Raw genomic sequence first — 19,326 nt, forward strand, 5'->3', positions numbered from 1 at the left:
GGTATTTATCTCTGAGCTTCACACAGGTTGAAGCTTTGACTAAAGATGAAGATCGATTTTAAGGAAGTGAATCTGATCGTTCAAAATGAACTAATATCGACAATCATAACAACAGACTATGAAATGCATCGAATCATTGTCCCACTCCAATCATGGATGCATCCGAATGAAGCGGGGCAGGGAGCCTGTGGCCAGCTGATTGTAGCATGTATGTCACAGCTACAAGCTTTTCACAATAGCCTTTTTTCATCTGCTCCCAATTCACGATTTGAAGAAAGAAATATTCAGATGCACAATTTAAAGATTCATTTCATGTATATCTGTTCTCCGTTGTCAGAAAAATGCCACACGATCATGTTAAAAAACACACCATTTTCATTGGAGTGAGTATTAAAGCCATAGAGTGAGTTGAACCTAACGGTCTATGATTATGTTGATTTGTTTTGTTACACTTTCTAATAAATTATTTTTATGGTTGATGGCAGCGCTGGGTGTTTCTCTGTCTGTGGGTTAAAAAAATGGCCAGTAAACAAACATTTCAGGTTGAAGTAATTTGATTTTACTTTAGGTATATAAAGTTTACATGATGTGATACCGCATTTGTTGCAGACGCAGCTCCAAAAAAAAACACACACAAAAAAAAAAAAAAACGCAGCACCAGGAAGCTAACAGGAAGTCGCTGCTCAGTTCCCGGATGTGGACGTGGCACAGCGCTGCGGCAGTTCCGGCGAATGTCCGTTTCTGCCAACGAGAAGGGATTAGTGAGCAACACCCCGGGACGGCATCGGCTTCTTAGTTAGGTTTCACAGTTTGCCACCGTCAAACGATAGCCTTACTGTTTACAGCTTTTTGGAAGTAAGTTTCGTACCGGGTGAGTTTGCGTGTGTCACAGAGTTCCTTTGCTCAGTCAGTGGTGATCTTTGATTTCATCTCGTCTGCTAATGCTATTCATGCTAAAGGCGCAGCTAACTGCCCCATGAAGAGAAAGGAGGTTATTAGCCTAGCTGGCTAACACTAACAGCAGCTAACTCAAGTTGCTCCCAGCTGATTTCAACTCCACTGCTGTCATGGTTAAACCGGGTTCTGGCGTTAGCTTGCTAGTTAGCTGTCACTCATGAAGACTTCGATCAATATAACTAGTATTTATGCCTGTTTATTAAATATTAGTGGTTTATACTAGTAGCATGGTTAAAGTCCCCCCGTTTTAGCTGTTAGTGTCACTTTATGTTGCTAATGTTAGCTTGCTATCCGGCAATACTTTCTCCTCGGGTTTGCTTGAGCAGATGGAATTTTCTTTTTTCTTTTCTTTTATAGTTTGGATTCTCCCAATGCAAACGTTGTCATAAATGTGGCTTTATTTATGTTTTTGGTCACCGTAACACACTTCCTAGGTGTGCAACAGAGATCATGGCAGAGTCTAGGAGGCCTAGCTGTATAGTTAAAGGTCTAGTGATTGTATTTCTTATTGTAGCACACACTGCTGAATTATTCAAAGGTCCCTCATAGTCTGGGTTTGTTAATTGGGTCTACACGGAAAGATGGGTATCGACTAACTTCAGATAGTAAACATAAAGACCTTTCTAGTAGTTCACCAGTAATCCTTGGTTTTAACAGATAAACAGCTGGATAAAAGTTGTCATAAATAAGTGTATCTCCATTAAGCTGTGTAAACACTGTCCTTTGGCAGACTTGAATAAACTCTACAAATAAGTTCCACTATGCTTATTTCTTTTATTTTTTTTTGTGCTTGGGTCTTGGGTTTTTTTAATTTGAAAACCAGAATTTCTTGTTAGTAAACCCAAAATTCTTATGAAAATTTAGAGTCATAGTGTTGTTTTTTCTAGAAACTCGGTTGCATTAAACTGACTTGTGACCCTTCAGTCATGTTGTGCAACTTTCGGATTTGTCATTTAAAGTTTATGGCATAAACAAAATTTTGCATTTTGGCTCATTCTTCCCCTTTAAAAAAAATTCTCAATAAGTTTAGTTTTTAACTATTTGAATGGTTTGAGTGTACTTGTTTAGAAAGTATTTGCTCTTTTGTCCCATGTCAATTCAGGAAGAGGGATGAACTGAGGATGAATGTAAACCAGCACACTCCAATGGCCCCTCCGTACGGCCAGCCCCAGCCCAGTTACGGGCAGCCTGGCTACGGTCAACCTACCTACGCTCCACTGGATAGCGGGTACCCTGCCCCTTACACACCCCACAACGGCCCTGCTTCAGCCTATCATCCTGGGATTCCCCCGCAAGGTTAGCAACAATCTCCAATTTCTGTTAGAATAAAATAAAGGCATTTATAACCCTTCATCAAATTAACAAACATTTTTTTTTAACCATTATTCATCGTGCACATGTGTGAGAAACAATCGGAGCCTGCGCATGCTAATCTAATCAGCCCTTCTTTCATTTTTTTCCTTTTCCATCTGACTCCTCATTTTTGTATTTGCTCTTACCCTTTTCTTGTATTTCAGGTTACTCTTCTTTCACAAGCTTTCCCTCTAAGGCTATGGCAGCAAACCCAATCTCTGATCCCTCTTCTCCTCTTGATTTAGGTAAACTGCCTCATCTGGCTGTTTTGTAGATCCTTTCCACATGTTTCCTGCAATCACAGATTTCTCGTATCCACAGTCATGTATTCCCCCCCCCCCCCCCCCCACTTTCCAGTCTAATTTCTTCAAAAACATGGAAGCTATGTGCAACAGCTATTTGGATTATTATTACAGTTTTAAGAATCCCTTCAATTCAACAAAATTGTTCAGTTCTGATTGGATATATCAGCATTCTACATTTTTGCGTGGATTGTGGTTTTTCAGTTTTGCAAATATCTTCTATCAAAAGAGGTATTTTATTTGTGTGTAATCCCCCCCCCTCTCTTGGATAAACTTTTTCTTATTTATTCCTTATTTGGAGGGCCTATATTATGCTATTCTTAAGCCTTTTTATAGTAAACATTATCCATGTATATGATAATATATTACCTTTGGCACACAAAAGAACACATTTTTTATTAATATTAGTTCTTTTCCTGAGTTCTTTTCCCACTTGGAAGTAAAACCACTCTTAGGCACAGGCTTTCGCTCCGTTTGGGTGCCGCCCATTTCACACATTTTCAGTCATAAATGTGTCAGAAATAAGATGGCTATCAGATCACATTATATTTTTAAAGAACACTGCCTTGCGATTTGTGGCGTATTAATGTGGAGCTTTCTGAAGTTTTAAGAGAAGAGGGATGAAAGTCGAACAATAACAAGTGATTAAGTATGAAAGGTCCTAAAGTGACAGGATTTCTGAGAGAGGACATGTGCTAAAATGTCTGGATGGCAACAGCAGGTCCGTTTAGTGCATTCTACCACTATTAAATACAAATGAGAAATTTGTCAAGGTTTTTTGTCCAAGACCCCAATGATGGGATGCTTTTTTGTTAGCATTTCACCTTGAATGAAGTAATGAAACATGTAGCTTATTTGAAAATCTTTAGTTTTTTTTCTATACTGTTAAATTGGATAATGGAACGGCTGCATTGATCTGTGCTGAGTTGACCTCAAACTATTCAATGTCCTACCAGATCATCGTGCCCTCCAAATAGTTGTTAACTTGTTTGTTAATGGTAAAGAAGCTGTTTTTTTAATGCTTTTTTGTTGTTGACTATATCTTGACATCACTGTTTTGGATTGGACTGATTGTCTTTTGATTAGCTTAGATGTAAATATTTGTGTCATGCATCTAATTGCCATAAATAGATTGAAACAAACTTTTCTCAATTTCAGATTTGTCTTTGCTCTGAGAAGAAAACTGTCGGACAAAATAAAAAAACAACAAAAAAACGAATGTACCCAGCAGTAGTTTAAATCAGATCAAACATGTTTGGCACATTTGCTTTCTATTGTTTACTTTCAATATGATTTATTTTCCTCTTTTCTTAAATGCTTGTGATTTTTCTCCCTAAGGTCCTGCAAGAGGGCCCCCCACCTCTGGACCCACTCCTGTCCAAGCGGCTTCACAGTATAATCAGCACAGTTCAGGTGACATGCAAAACGGACCCCCACCCGCGACACAAGCACCGCCCAGGTAAATAAACATTGAATATGTATTTTTTATTTAATACGTTTTTGTGTTCTTAAACATCTGTACTCTGGGCTTATTTAAATTTGACAGATTCAGCTTCAGAACGGATAAACACTGGATTTTTAAACTGTAAAAGCAGAAAGTTTCATTTGGTTCTGCTTAAAACCACCTAAAAGAAAGAGTTCTGCAAACTGTTTAAATTGAAATGTTAAAATGTGGAATTTTATTTTAATTCTTCAACATGAAAGAAAATGAATAAAATAAATTCATCATCTAATGCAGTGTTTTTCAACCTTGATCCTTGACAAAAATCCCACGGCACACCAGCATCCAAAAATTGAAAAAAGGAGAAACTCATAGTCTGTATTGATGGACAGTCCCTCCACAGTCTCACATGCATTTTTGTGACAATTGTGGCAGAAAAAGCTGGAAGTTGAAGCTGTTTTTTCTAAAAGATGTAATAAAAGTTAAGTTAGTTTTCCATACTAATTTTCAACTAAATTATTTGACATTTTACCCTGGTACCGGTAGTTGTTTTCCCCTCCAGTTTATTAACATGCAATTTTATGTAACCTCAAAAAAACAACAACAAATAAATTCTTTCTAAATAGTGATTTATTTTGGTTATATTTATTTCAATGTTAGCTCAAAGGCAACTGTAATTTTTGAACAATTATATGATATGTTTGATAAAAAGATTAACATTAAATTTATGTTTTCTGTAGCTACACAAAAAGTGAACATGTTGAAGTTTTATCAGTTTTTCTTGCATCTTAATCAAAGATGAAGTCTTTGAAAAATTTAACAAAAATGTTTTAGATGATTAAATTGTTTGAATTTAGTTTAATTGTGTCCGTTGGCCACTTCACTTTAATCCTGTTTCTTAAATGTTATTACTTCTTCTTAAGTTTAACATATAAAATAATCCAGAGAATATTAGGAAAGTGTTTCAGTTAGAAAGATGACTTGGACCAAACTCTGGGATGTTTGGCTGTTAATAAACACAAACCCTTGTGCTATCCTAGGCACTTTAACATTGTGAGTTGGGTCATCTAGACCAGTGTTTTTCAACCTTTTTTGAGCTAAAAGATGTAATAAAAGTTAAGTTACATACAAACTGTATGTTCGTTGTGGTTTCAATCCGTGTAACAAGGACGACTCATTGTACGCTGAGGCGCTGTCCCTTTAAGCCAATGCATCATGGGAGATGTAGTGTGAATACTGCGAGAAAACGGCAGAAAGACTTGCGTCTCTGAGCTTCATGGTTTTGTTCACTTGTTCCACGGTCTGATACTGGATTCTGTGGAAAGCTCCACCGCTAAAGACGAGCTTTAGCTGGTGTTTTTGTTGGAAATGAGTGAGTTATGAGCTAAATTGGAACAAGGAAGTTTAGACTTTAAACACTTCTGATTGGTCAGACTGATGACATGTGATTAAGCCTTCAAGAATGATTGGTGGAGTCGTGGAGACGGTAAAAGCTGCGGGACTTTTCATAAAACAGTTATAGCTGCAGGTAAATCGCGGTGCCGTCATTCTTATCAAAATGTCTTTAATAGAATCAATTAAACACAAAGAAAAAAGTATTTTATGATCTTTCATATTCCTAACTACTCAGTGTTTTATCAGGACCTGTTTGGATGAACAAAGAGCTGATTTACTGGAGATGGTTAATGTTTTTAGATCAGTTAATGAGGGCGATTTTCCACGGCACACTTGACCATCTCCCACGGCACACTAGTGTGCCGCGGCACACTGGTTGAAAAACACTGATCTAGACCCACTAGACAGTGCGCTAAACCTTTTTTCTTCAATGATTTGTGATCTTCACTGGTGTCCATGGATTACATGAAATCTTTCCACCTTTGTCATGGTAGGGAGAACACGTCAATGTAAGGGTGGGGTCATCTAAGATAGCACAAGGGTTAATGGAGAACTAAACTGTTGACCTCTGATTTCATCAAGAAGATTTAAAAACTGTATGTGTGTTTGTTGTGGTTTCAAAATGATTAACAGGGCAGATTCGTACACTGAGACGCTGTCATTTGAAGTGTAGTGCGATAGCTGCAGAAAGACTCTATTCTCTGAGCTTCATTGTTTTGTTCACTTGGTTCAAGTCAATAGTTGTCGGTGTTTTGTGTGTTTGCAGGCCTCCTGCGTCTCTGCAGTACAACCCGGGAGGTGTGAACATGTCTGCACAGCAGCCCTCTTTCCCACAACACTATGGCCCGCCTCCCACAATGCATCAGGTCACCAACCAAATGACTGGGATGCACATTTCGTCTGGGCCACCGACACCCGCAGGGCCGGGATATGGTAAGCATGGATTAGTGCTCTAAGGGTTTCACGTGTTCTGATGTTGACTCAGAATGCAACACGCTACATTCACGCCGTCCTCTGCAACGAGTGTTCAAGTTCAAAACTTTTGCGTTCACGCAAAGCTGCACACTTTTTTAATACAGTTTTTGGGCTCTTCTTACAAAATGATCGGCCGTTGAACGCGCGTCGAAAGTCAAACCAGGTCGAACTTCGACCAATCAGGAACTCAGATTTGGTAGTGATGCATGGATGGTGTCTGTTTTTATAGATGGAATTGCCAACCGTTTGAAAATTGATTTTGGAGGAGAAATAAATGCGTGCGCTTTGTGCTCGGCCAGAATTCTATGACACCAAGTCTTTCAATTATCGGAATAAAGCTGTGAAAGAAAAGTCCTGAAGCAAGTGTCGTGAGATTTGACCCGCTATTTCCAACTATATGTGGTGGGCATGAGCCAGTAAACTGTAGCAAAACATAGAAGCCTCCCTGCTTGTCCAGTGTTTCTGAATGGTGGGAACGTAGCTTTAGACATTAACAGCATCTCTTTGACAGTAGAGGTCCTGTTACACCATAACACTGTATTCTCTTTACAGCTCCGCCCCCCAGCTCCCAGCCTCCAACCAGTCATTATAGCGCTCCACCGCAGCCCTCTTATTCCCAGTCCCACCCCCCTGCATCCTCTGCTCCGTCCCAGCTGCCACCTTCTAGTGCTCCTGCAGGTTCTCAGCAATATTATCCAAGCTCTGCGCCTCCTTCTCAACAGCCAATCAGTTCTCTCCCCCCCACCTCTCAGCAACGGTTCGTCTCTCCAGGTCAACCTCAGCATACTTTTCCTCCCTCCTCCACCTCCTACGCTGGTCCGGCCCCTCCACCCACTCAACCTGCTTCTACCCCAGTGACCCAGACACAGCCGCCCTTCCTTCCACATCAGCCCCCTTTCTCCTCAGCACCTGGTGGTCAGCCCCCTGCTTTCACCACTGGGCCACCCCCACCCGCCCAGGGATCCTTCCCACCTCAAGCGCCCCCACCTTCATCACAACCAGGTTCCTTTCCTCCTCCCTCCTCAGTTTCCTCTGGGCAGTACCCTAGCTCTATGCCGCCACCACAGCAGCCTCCTCAATCTCAGCCACCCACCTACCACCCAGGCCCCCCACCTCCCCAAGCCCAAATGCCCCCCACATCCATTGGTCAGAGTAACCATCAGCCTCCAGGACCCCAGGGCCCGCCAAGCCCTACAGGGCCTCTTCAGCAGCCTCCTCTTCAGCAAGGGATGCAGACTGGTTACCCTCCGCAGCATAATGGTGAGAAGATGATTAGAAAGAGATATCAGTGAGAAAGGATTCCTCAGCATGACTCATCAGTTGTGGTGCCCTCCTCAGGTGCGTTTGGGCAGCCAAGAAGCCCTCAGCCTGGTTATGGAGGTCCTTATCAAGGACAACCCAACTACGGAGCTCCAGCTCCAACTCCACAGGCCCAGAAAAGACTCGACCCAGACGCCATTCCAAGTCCAGTAAGCCACCTTAGTGCATGTACTGTTCTCCCACCAATGTTCTGGTTCTGACCCGTGCACCACTTCACTGTTTTTCTAAGCTCCATAAATTAAACTGAATCCTTAAGCAGTTGAGCAAAGGTGTGACAATATTTTAATGACTGGTGACAACTTCAGAATAAAGATTCCTAATTTAAATACTATCAGTTTTTCCTTTCAAAATAAACATCTAGCTGTCATAGGATTTGTGATTTTTATATCGATTTTATCAAATACATAATCATCTTAGTTTTGAGCCAGATTTTCTTGGAATATAATGTACTTTTGAAAAGTTAGGACAACATCAAAATGTTGTTTTTTTTTTGTGCTCAGCTTGAAATACCACCATGGACTGAATCTGCTTTGCTGCTAAATTTAAATCTAATTTAAATCTACTTACACTCAAACTGCTGAAGCTCTAATCTATAACCAGCACTGACCTGTTTGTGAGATTCTGAGCAGTCTTGCTGTGGCCTTTCTTCTCTCGTACCTTTTTTTTGTAATCTTTGTATTTATTTATTTTGTCCTGTTCACACAAATTTGCTGGACAAACATTTGAATATAAAGCAAGCATCTGACATGCCGCCTGTGCAGAAATCAAGACATAGAATAGACCCAGATGCTATCCCCAGCCCAGTAAGTTTCCTGTGTGCTTGTCTTCGTTCTCTTCATCCTGTCACTTCTGCCTGGTTGCACTACACCCCCTCCCCCCTCCGTGCTTTTCTGCTCCCCCCCGTACCCCCCGATAAATTTGGTAAAATGGACCACCAGCACTAAACCTGAGATGTGTGTCTAAACAGTTTCAGACTCAACGTTTTCCAATTCAGAGGACTTTTCTGTTGTATGGAAGTTTGTTTGGGTTAATTTGAAGACAAAGTAACATTGTGACAGTGTTAATATGACCAATAAATACATTGATCTACAGTTTAACAGTACAAAGCTGTTCAAGGTGGGCCTTCTTTTGACTGAGGCAGAGTTGGAGGTTAAGGTTTGTGTCTTGGAGTTGCCGGCAGGTGTAGCTGCTGCACTATCTATTTTACATAGCGGCTTAGAACAGCTGACAGATCAGGCAGTAAAGAGTTGCTGTGTTTGTTCACACGCTGCAAGGAGTGATCGAGGAGTTTCCTGCTCTGCATCGCTCTACAGGGCCGTGCAGAGGTGTTGCAAGCTAGAAATCAAGCTAACCTGCCTTTCCTGAACAGCAAAGCACTGCTCATAACGCAGCTATAATGGCCACGTTTTGGCCAGATCCTTGTTCGCTGCTAAAGCTCGCCAGGCTGGATGTAGATGAAGAACATCCGGATGTCCTGAAGCGTCCTCCTAAATACAGGAATAGAATCTTGTGTGTCTGCTGTAGATGTTAATGAGTCCATCAGGATGTGGGGAGTCTCTTTAGCTCGATATGCTGGATCTAAAGCTGTCCTTGGATCCGCCTTGATGCAGATTTTTCCAATGCTCTAGTGGATTGGAAGTTTGTTCTAGATGGTTGGGATTTCAACATTTCAGTTTAATTCTGAAATTCTGAAAAAGTCATTCCTGATGGGCTGTCAAACTAGTTTTCCCTCTTAGAAAGTATTTTCCCAAACGTCATACTGTTTTGTTTCGTCTTTTTGTCTTAGAGCTGACATTGACAGATTGAATTAGATGGTTAAAAATAGTGCGCATTTCTTACTACAGCTTGTGTGTTTATTGGGGAGATGCAGCTCCTTGTTTTGCCTCCTTGACCTAAAACATGGATTGATCCTCCTGTTCTGAACCCTGCATGCCAGCTTGCAGCATTTAACCTGCTCACAGATCCTTGTATTGAAGGCTCATCTTTACAACCCTGTTCTGTTCAAAGGATTTGGTTTTGTGACTTTGTCGACAGTGTGAGCATGACCCTTCACCCTGGCTCTTCCCAATGAGAAATCATTGTTTCTGTTGAAGATGTTACTAATCTGCATGCGGACTCTCCTCCTGCATGGCTGTTTCATGTTCCTCTTTTAGGCGGGATGAGATCTGGGCTGGGACAGTGTGTCTGTACCTCTGGACCTTCACTCCAGGTTGAACTCTCGTGTTGCTTCTCGTTTATCTAGATCCAGGTAATAGAGGACGACAAGGCCAAGACCACCGAGCCGTTCACAACAGGGGTCAGGGGTCAGGCTCCGCCTCTTGTCACCACCAACTTTCAGGTCAAAGATCAAGGTTTGTTCCACTTTTCTTGCTCGTTCATCCAGTCAGGGTTTGAATCCCTGTTTACCTCTAAGCCCAACCTCTATCTGAGGGTTTCTAAAAGGACTCATTATAGCCACAGGTAGGATGTTTAAAGAATTTAATGAGTAATGATGCTACATTATCATCTAAATCAATTTAAATATAATCCTTTAGAATGAAATTAAAAGTTGAAAAGTCTGTAAACTGTGTAAGAGTTTTAAAACATCTATAAATATTGTAAAAATAAGGATGTCTACTTTGCTGATTTCACCTAACAGGTTATTTTTAGAAGGTGATTCCTGCGATAAACATGGGAACTAACTGATCAGAAAAAACGTTATTTATTTGTTTTTACCTGGTGTGGCTGTGAAAGAAACACTCATGGATGACCTGCTGGTTTGTAGGGAACGCCAGCCCGAGGTTTGTTCGCTGCACGGCTTACAACATGCCGTGTACCGCCGACATGGCAAAGCAGTCCCAGGTGCCGCTGGCTGCCGTCATCAAGCCCCTCGCCATCCTGCCGCCTGATGAGGTCGGTGCTTTCCCCTTCTCTTAATTTTCTGAGCTGGAGCTGGACTTTTTGTTGCATCCCTTTTTCAAACAGAGGAAAGTTTAAGTCTGGGTGCGGCGAATGAAGTCTTTTATGGATTGTCACCGCTTGTTCTTCAGGAATGAATCACACTTGCCAGTTAAATGTTCTGATAGTTTTTTTTCTTCTACATTCACTGAATTCCTCTCCAGACCCCTCCATACTTGGTGGATCACGGCGAGGGAGGTCCAATCCGCTGCAACCGATGCAAGGCCTACATGTGTCCATATATGCAGTTCATTGAGGGAGGTCGCCGCTTCCAGTGCAGCTTCTGCAGCTGCGTCACAGAGGGTCAGTCCGTGTCCACGTGACATCCCCAAAAGTCTGAGCTGGGACATTTTTTTTTAACCGGCTTGTTCTGTGCTTTGTCTCTTGAAGTGCCACCACATTACTTCCAGCATCTGGACCACACCGGGAGGCGCGTGGACTGCTACGACCGGCCAGAGCTGTCACTGGGCAGTTACGAGTTCCTGGCCACCGTCGACTATTGTAAGGTAAGACCTGTGATCCGGGTCCTCTCTGGACCTGCAGAAACGGTTCATTGGAAAACAAATTGCACTGCATAGATCCGGTTCTGTGTTCATATCGCAGGTGAAGGAACCACAGGTCATTTGTTTCTTAGTGTTTAAAGATGTCTTATTAGTTTGTACCAGCCTGAATTAGTTTTAAGAAAATAAAGTAAAAATGCAAATGGTACCTCCACAAAGCCCAGGGTTTTTTTTATTTTCTGAATCAACTCTTTGACACCTATCTGTCTTTGAATTTGCGCGTCCAGTTCCAAGCAGCGTGTTTTGTGTGTCAAAGCCCATCCAGAGTTAAAATGTCTGCACAAGAAGATGCGTCGCGTTAACCAATCAGGAGCTCTGCTCTGATCATGTGATTAGCGGCTGGAGTCCAAAACCAACATGGAGGAGAATCTGATCGTTCCTGAACTTTATGATATTTTTTTTATTTGCATCGAGACAACAATAAACTGGACTATTGGACTATTCTGGGACAGCGCTTCTTCAAACTGGGCCGTACGTCTGCTCAAAGCGTCCGTCATTCAGATGCAGCTCCTGCAGCAGATGGGTAACCTCGCCGTACTGGACGAGTCTCTGAATGATCTCCTGAACTCAGACATGGAGACGTGTTTACCAACGCCTTTGCAGAGCCCTCCAGAATAAATTAACCATCATCCACGTCTCCCGTGCTCTCATGTAGCAATCAGGCTGAAAACCTTTAATCGTGGCTCCTCCCACACGCGTCTGAAGGATCAGGTTCATGAACACATTTTTGGACGAGCGTTGAGCAGCGAGTTTGACATCAAGAGGGAGACGGCAGATGCATTTTTAGCGCATACTTCATGTTCAGTGTGGTTGCAGCGTTACAAGTAAACAGGACGTTACAGTTGTGTTTATCTCATTTTACTGACTGTGTCTGCAGTTGCCTTAAGGACACGCGTGTTTGATCATCTCTGCTATGGATGAAATAAATCACACGACAGCCTTGAGTGAAGAAATAAAGTTCCTTAACAAAATCATCTATGAACAGGAAACAATCCTACAATCTGTTTTACTCTTAACTCAAGTGTTCCTGTCTGTAACAGAACAACAAGATTCCTCAGCCTCCAGCCTACATCTTTCTCATTGATGTGTCCTACAATGCTGTGAAGAGCGGCCTAGTCAGCATCATCTGCCAGGAACTCAAGAGTCTGTTGGATCATCTGCCCAGGTACTCACTTATGAAGGGACAAACAAAATTAAAGATGAGAGCAGGTTTCAAAGTTAAAAAAAGGAAAATAATTGCTAAACAGGTCAATTAATGATCACCTGCCCAACTGCTCATGTGTTTTTTAACCATCCTGACATTTTTTTAAACCTTTTCATCGGCCAGGGAAAACCCGGAAATGGACTCTGTGATCCGAGTGGGGTTTGTCACCTACAACAAAGTCCTGCACTTCTACAACGTAAAGTCCAGTCTGGCCCAGCCCCAGATGCTGGTGGTGTCTGACGTGTCGGACATGTTTGTGCCCCTGCTGGATGGCTTCCTGGTCAATGTGAACGAGAGCCGACAAGTTATCGAGAGGTGTGCAGGCCTTCCCTGATGGATGCACACGCGCTCTCCGTGAGCAGCAGATGGCTTGATTTTTATGCCGCGCTGCTGCTGTTTTTTCAGTTTGCTGGACCAGATCCCAGAGATGTTTGCTGACACCAGGGAGACGGAAACGGTCTTTGGACCCGTCATCCAGGCAGGCCTGGAGGCACTCAAGGTACACGGATGTTGTTCTGATTCCCTATCATCTGTAGTTGCAGAAATCAGATTCAGTGAATCAGAAAGAAGACTTCTGCTACACTAAAGCTCCACTTTAGCTTTATTTATTGCTGGAAATAAAGTTTGAATGTCAGTTTTCTTTTTTCTAAAGGTTTTTTTACAATAAATCTCTAAAAAAAATGCAATCAGTAACTTCTAGCTGTAAGAAAATATTTGGGAACGGCCCATAGCATCAAAATACACATCCATGAGATTCTGATGGCGTTTTGTGTCACGCCTTCAGGCTGCCGACTGTGCAGGGAAGCTGTTTGTGTTTCACACTTCTCTGCCCATCGCCGAAGCTCCAGGAAAACTCAAAAACAGAGAAGATAAGAAGTTGATCGGCACAGACAAGGAAAAGGTAAGCGACACCAAATCATTTCCTTTCAGCTCACGCCCTCCTCACTCACCGCCCCCCCCTTCCTGTCTCCTGCAGTCGCTTTTCCAGCCGCAGGCGGGGTTCTACAACAACCTGGCTAAAGAGTGCGTTACTCAGGGTTGTTGTGTGGATCTTTTCCTTTTCCCAAATCAGTATGTGGATGTTGCAACGTTAGGGGTGGTCCCCGTATCCACAGGGGGTTCAATCTACAAATACACCTATTTCCAGGTGAGCACATTTATTAAAACAGCTACTTACTTGGTTGAGCGAAAAAATCTTTTAAATCTGTAGAAAAGAACGGAAAATTCTCCGTAATGCAGATGTTTTTTCTTCTTTCCAGGCTGAGTCCGATCAGGAGCGATTCCTGAACGACCTTAGACGAGACGTTCAAAAACCGGTCGGCTTTGACGCCGTTATGAGGGTGCGAACCAGTACAGGTGAATCTCCAGCCCCTTTGGGATTCTTCGTGGGGAATAAAGGCTTTTTCATGTGGAATTTCTGAAAATCTCGTCTTTTGTTCTTCAGGAATCCGAGCAACCGACTTCTTCGGCTCCTTTTTCATGAATAACACCACAGACGTGGAGCTGGCAGGCCTGGATTGTGACAAGGCCATCACTGTTGAGTTCAAACATGACGACAAACTCAGCGAGGAGACGGGGGCCCTCATGCAGGTGTGTAGCACCGCACAGCAATCATGAACTCACGTCTTTCATGGATTTCAACAGACTTTCTGTCATAAAGATCCACTCCGATAACAATGTGTGTTTCTAACGTGTTCCTTCCATTTCTCTGATGATGGAGGACTTTCTTTTTTTTTAAATTAAGCTCAAAATCACACTTCTGAGTATTTCTTTATCCAGCTCAATGTGAATTTGGAGGAGACGAAAAAATGCTATTTGGAAAAGATTGTATATGTGACGGAGAAAAGACGCCGGGCGGGCCACAAGCTCCCTGCTCCGCTCCAGCAGCAGGAACAAGCTGGAAAGCTGAGAACCTCTGATTTCACAAGCATTTGCTTTCCGGCAGTGTGCTGTGCTCTACACCAGCTGCAGCGGTCAGAGGCGTCTGCGCATCCACAACATGGCGGTCAACTGCTGCTCCCAGCTGGCTGACCTGTATCGCAACTGTGAGACGGACACCATCATCAACTTCCTCTCTAAATACGGTTGGTTCACCAATAATGGGTACATTTGAGTTTGTTTCTTTTAATGGCAGTTGAACAATAAAAACAAGGGGATGTACATTTTAATGTGTCAGCAGGAATTATTGCAGGGTATCTATTAAAATAGGACCTGCCTGTTTCATGTTAAGTGTTTGTATCTTCCTGCTAACACACGTGTGTTTTGCTGTTTTTGCAGCTTTCCGAGGCGTCTTGAATAACCCCACGAAGGCAGTGAGGGACACTCTGGTCAACCAGTGCGCTCAGATTCTGGCCTGTTATAGAAAGAACTGCGCTAGTCCTTCATCTGCGGGACAGGTACTTCAGGAACAAAGTCCATGCTAGTCCTCCTCTCCTGTTAGGAGATTCCGACTCGTCTTTTTGGTTTGGTCACTTCTGTGGAGTTTTTTATTTTATTTTTTAAGTTCAAGTTTTGTTTTTTTTATTTGCTGTTTCACTTGTGAAAGATTTAGAATAAGGAAATCAGTATAGCACCTTTTATCAATAATCAATTCTGAAACATTTTATGCAGGTTATTACATTCAACTGGATTTCTTTAGCAAAGTTTCACTTTTGTGGCTTTTTTTGGTCACTTTTACAGTCAAGATTCAAAAGTACGGTATTAGTTTGGTTTTTTTCCAACTTTTTATCTTTTTATAGGATGAACTGTTTCCCATCATTCAGTGCAAGTCATATCTTCCATTAAGCTTTGCAGCTTTTGTAATTTAAAATCAGATTTTGGGGTTTAAGTTGTTTATCTTAACTTTTCTGGCTGAAAAAAATCCTTTTTTTTTTTTGTTAAGGACTTCTGTTTCTTTGAAAAGCTTAAAAATGTTATAGTTTCAGATTTTTAGAATTAAGTTCTGTTTTTTTTCTTTCAAATTTGTGTCGCATCAATTCGAATAAGAATTGCAAAAATAGTTGCTAAAATCGTTGAGTTAAAATTGACTCAAACTAGAACAAAAATCCTCGTCTCTACTGGCACATTTGGACATTTGACTAACTCTTGATGTGGTGGATGTGTGTTTTTCTTTTCAGCTGATTCTTCCTGAGTGCATGAAGCTACTTCCTGTTTACCTGAACTGCGTTCTGAAGAGCGACGTTCTGCTGCCGGGAGCTGACGTCTCATTGGACGACAGGGCTTACCTCAGGCAGCTCATCAGCTGCATGGACGTCGCAGAGACGCACGTCTTCTTCTACCCCCGACTGCTGCCGCTGGTTAGAGCACAGACACAGATCTGTTCTAAGAACTTTGACATCAAATGTAAATTGACTCCACCTCTGAGCTATTTCTATCCATGAGGTGGATTTGAATACTTTTCCGGAGGCCATGGTCGGCTCAACAACAACACTCTTTTAGAGATCAGAACAATAGCGCCCCATCCAAACATTTAGCTTTGAACTGAGCGCACAACGGCAGGAGTTGGGCGCCTTAAACAGACCGACCCCGCTGTGTTTTCCTCCCAATCAGTGTGGACACAGAAGTCTGTGTCCTTATGTGACCGGCTGAGCAGGATCACATCTGCAGGACTTACGCAGGCGTCCATCAAGGGTCTGAAACGGACTCCATGAGACCAGCGGCTTAAAATCTTCCTTCCTTTTACTCGCACGCTCAGTGTTTGGAATGTTTTCTAAACTAATGGTAGTAATTGTAAAAAAAAAAAAAAAAAAAAAAGGTTATTGTCAATAATTCTTTTTTTTTTTCCATGTAAAGCTTGTTGCTTCAGGTTGAGATCTTTTTCTGAAGGGAGAATTTCTGTTGAACCCGCAGGTGAAGTTGGAAAGTGGGGCGTTACCCGTGGCAGTGAGGGACTCGGAGGAGAGGCTGTCCAAAGGCGGAGTCTACCTCCTGGAGACGGGGCTCCACCTCTTCCTGTGGGTGGGGGCCAGCGTCCAGCAGGAGCTGCTCCTCAACATCTTCGGCACGCCGAGCTTTGGTCAGATCGACTCCAGCATGGTGAGGGTTGATGGACATGCACCTGGACCAGACTTCTTCTAAATTTTTCAGCCAATTAGCTGTTTTTGATGTATAAATTAGAAACTTCACATAAACACAAAGTATTTGTGGGGTTATTAGTTTATTACTTTTACTATTCTAGTTTTTAGGCAAAAGCTTCTTGTCTGAATGTTGCTTTGTGTTTCAGACGAGTCTGCCGGTTCTGGAGAACCCGATCTCTCAGAGACTCCGAGAGATCATCGACTCCTTTAGAGCACAGCGATCGCGATACATGAAGGCAAGATGTCACTTTTTCTTTTCTCCTGTTTTTATTGTTTTCAAAGGGTTCAGCTGTTTTTAGACAAATTCATTTAAACATTTGAAATCTAAACCTTTTTTTCCACATTTGTGTTTGATAAAAAAAGAAAAAGAAAACCCACCTCCAAGCAGATTTTAAAAAATGATATTTAGAGATATTTCATGTCCTACGGGGACAAAACATACATACTGATATGTGTGTGAGATTTAGTCAAAAATGCATATTTTAGAAGAGATTCTATTCTGCTGGACAAAAAATAGTCTTTTTGGTGTTTTTAACATGTTCGCATTTCTGATGGAGGACATATGTAAAGAAAATGAAGCTAAAAGTTGCATTTCTGAGTATTTCTTTATTACTATCATTATCTTTATTGTTAATGCTTTTAAAACAGATCAAAAGAGGATTGGAGTTTAAAGTAGAAGCAGACTATATTTCAGTTGGGCTTTAATAATGAATCCCAACATGTTTTTTTTTGCTGTCCTCCTTAACTTTTACTTTAAATGTCAAAAAGATCTAGCTGTTTGTTCCTCAGTAACCCCGCCTCCTTTTGCGTCTCAGCTGATCCTAGTGAAGCAGGAGGACCGAGCCGAGCTGATGTTCAAGCACTTCCTAGTGGAGGACAAGAGCGCCAGCGGGGGAGCGTCATACGTGGACTTCCTGTGTCACATGCACAAGGAGATCCGCCAGCTTCTCAGCTAGGCCCACAGACCGTCTCCAAGGTTCCCCCACCACAGACAAAGCCCCGCCCCCTCAAAGACCCCCCTCAACGTGTAAAAGAACCGCATCAACTAAAAGCCCTCCCTGCTGTCTGGCAGATAACACTGTGTTTGATAGAGCGTGTGAGGGAGGGAGGGAAACTGACCAGGAAGGGTAACGTGTAAATAAACAAAGATACATTTATGTAAACAACAGAGGTAAGAGTAAAGGAGGTGGCTGGTGTTAACTGTACTTCTACTGTATGTAAGACTAGCACTGAAAGGCTTTTTGGGAGCATAAAACATCCTGGACTTGTTTTATATGAATGAATCCAATCCAATGAAATCCATAAAGTTGATTTTAATCATTGATTTGTCTCTTAATCACTAAAGTCATGGCCTTAGCGACCGCTGCTCCAATCATTCATGTGATCCTTCATGTGTTTTGATTTTGAAACGATCTGCCCCCCGTCCCTTCTTTTTTTTTGAAATCCTATCATGTCTTCAGGAAGCTTCTGCATTCGGGGTCAAACGGAAGTTCGAATTCCACCATTTCTTTATATTGACAAAAGAAATGACGTCAAATCCCTTTTTCTTACAGTGCAGCTGTCTGCCTCTGATCTCTGGATTCCAATGACTATACTCTGAGAAATATTAGAAAAAAAAGAAATTCTTTGGGGCGTGAGGGCTTCGGTCGACGCAAACGCCTCCATAAACACATTCTGGAATTAGCTATCGTGGTGGTCGTGCAGACTTTATATCGGTGTGGCGTGAAAACTGCATTCCTGTGAGGTTAGATCAGAGCGCAGAATGAAGCAGGTGAATCAGCTTGAGCTGTCTACACTGATGCTTTGAACATAAAATATGTCATCTGTACAGAATTCATAGAAAATAACCCTTTTAAAGACCCCGCCTGAGTAGCCTGGGCTGTTTTCTGTCACAATCGATGGAAAAAATGAGATTGTGGCATTTAGAGAACGACGGGCTTTTGATACATACTTCTGTGTGAATGTGTGGTCGGTCCTGGTGAATTTCTGGCGTGGAACAGAGGGATCAGCCAGCACACGCACACTCAACCGTCTTCATTCATCACATTCTGTTCCTTTTTTAATTATTGACTTTGTGTTCGTGTGTGTGTGTGTGTGTGCGTGCGCTGCCCTCTGTTCCGTTTTTTTGTGTTCACTGATTCTGCTTGACCCACCGTATGGACTGTAATCCTAATTTCTCCTTTATTTTATTTTTTTTCTCTTTAATTTTTTCCCCCCATTGCCTCTTGGGACTGCTAATAAAAGGATTGTTCAAAGTGAAACTTTACATTTGTGTTTACATCTTTGTTATATCACTGCTTAGGTTCATTTATTTGTATTTTTTCCACCTCTGAGAAGTTTTAGGGGTTAATACAGAGAGCAACCTGCTGATAAAACAGCGTTTCTCTTAAAAACAAGTTTTTCCAGTAGAACTTCTGGATTTAGCCATCACTTTGAAATCATGACGTAAAAAGAATTTAAGGGAAAAGCAGATAAATGTTTTAAAAAAATTTGGACTAAAATTATTTACTTTTGTTGAATAACATCGCTTTTTGTCAGTTCAACTAAATAAGCAGCTATGAAAAAAAAAACTGATAATTTGTTAGCAGCTGTTTAAAACAAACCCTCATAAAATGTTAATATAATGTCAATAATTCTACATTGATATTTTTGAAAAACATTTTTTTTTACAATTCCCAAAGTTAATAGACATGTTCCCTTTTTTAAGACATTGTGTAAAAGTCCAAAAATAAAGATCATCAGCGGATGACCTGAAAAGCTCAAACTGCTTTCACTAGAAATGGTTAAAAAGGCGAAAAACAAAACT

General features: G+C 41.8%; 1 protein-coding gene across 5 annotated transcripts; it reads left to right on the forward strand.

Annotated features, from left to right (window-relative positions):
* Window positions 1–704: 704 nt before the first annotated feature.
* On the forward strand, window positions 705–18,786 carry sec24c (SEC24 homolog C, COPII coat complex component). 5 transcript variants are annotated; one of them, XM_020712291.2, is made up of 25 exons: window positions 705–871; window positions 2,060–2,253; window positions 2,475–2,555; window positions 3,951–4,071; window positions 6,215–6,381; window positions 6,976–7,683; window positions 7,762–7,892; window positions 8,478–8,546; window positions 9,986–10,094; window positions 10,508–10,635; window positions 10,845–10,983; window positions 11,071–11,186; window positions 12,281–12,405; window positions 12,568–12,759; window positions 12,850–12,943; window positions 13,229–13,345; window positions 13,421–13,591; window positions 13,704–13,800; window positions 13,889–14,034; window positions 14,390–14,528; window positions 14,722–14,840; window positions 15,561–15,740; window positions 16,294–16,479; window positions 16,667–16,756; window positions 17,336–18,786. In XM_020712291.2, the coding sequence occupies exons 2-25, from the start codon at window positions 2,079–2,081 to the stop codon at window positions 17,474–17,476; spliced, it is 3,741 nt and encodes a 1,246-aa protein (XP_020567950.1). In that variant the 5' UTR covers window positions 705–871; window positions 2,060–2,078; the 3' UTR covers window positions 17,477–18,786. The 5 variants fall into 5 exon arrangements, with proteins under 5 accessions (XP_020567950.1, XP_020567949.1, XP_011486592.1 ...); XM_020712290.2 differs by having other exon boundaries at window positions 705–855; XM_011488290.3 differs by lacking the exon at window positions 8,478–8,546 and having other exon boundaries at window positions 706–855.
* Window positions 18,787–19,326: the final 540 nt, after the last annotated feature.

Source organism: Oryzias latipes, chromosome 19 (assembly GCF_002234675.1).
Source record: "Oryzias latipes chromosome 19, ASM223467v1".
Lineage (NCBI taxonomy): Eukaryota > Metazoa > Chordata > Actinopteri > Beloniformes > Adrianichthyidae > Oryzias > Oryzias latipes.

What these genes read in the sequence shown, in the direction of transcription:
- sec24c (XM_020712291.2), top strand. Translation starts at nt 2,079, where the DNA reads ATGAATGTAAACCAGCACACTCCAATGGCCCCTCCGTACGGCCAGCCC. An exon ending in CTCTTCTCCTCTTGATTTAG is followed by an intron (nt 2,556 to 3,950) that starts GTAAACTGCCTC and finishes TTTCTCCCTAAG; the next exon opens with GTCCTGCAAGAGGGCCCCCC. An exon ending in TTACCCTCCGCAGCATAATG is followed by an intron (nt 7,684 to 7,761) that starts GTGAGAAGATGA and finishes TGCCCTCCTCAG; the next exon opens with GTGCGTTTGGGCAGCCAAGA.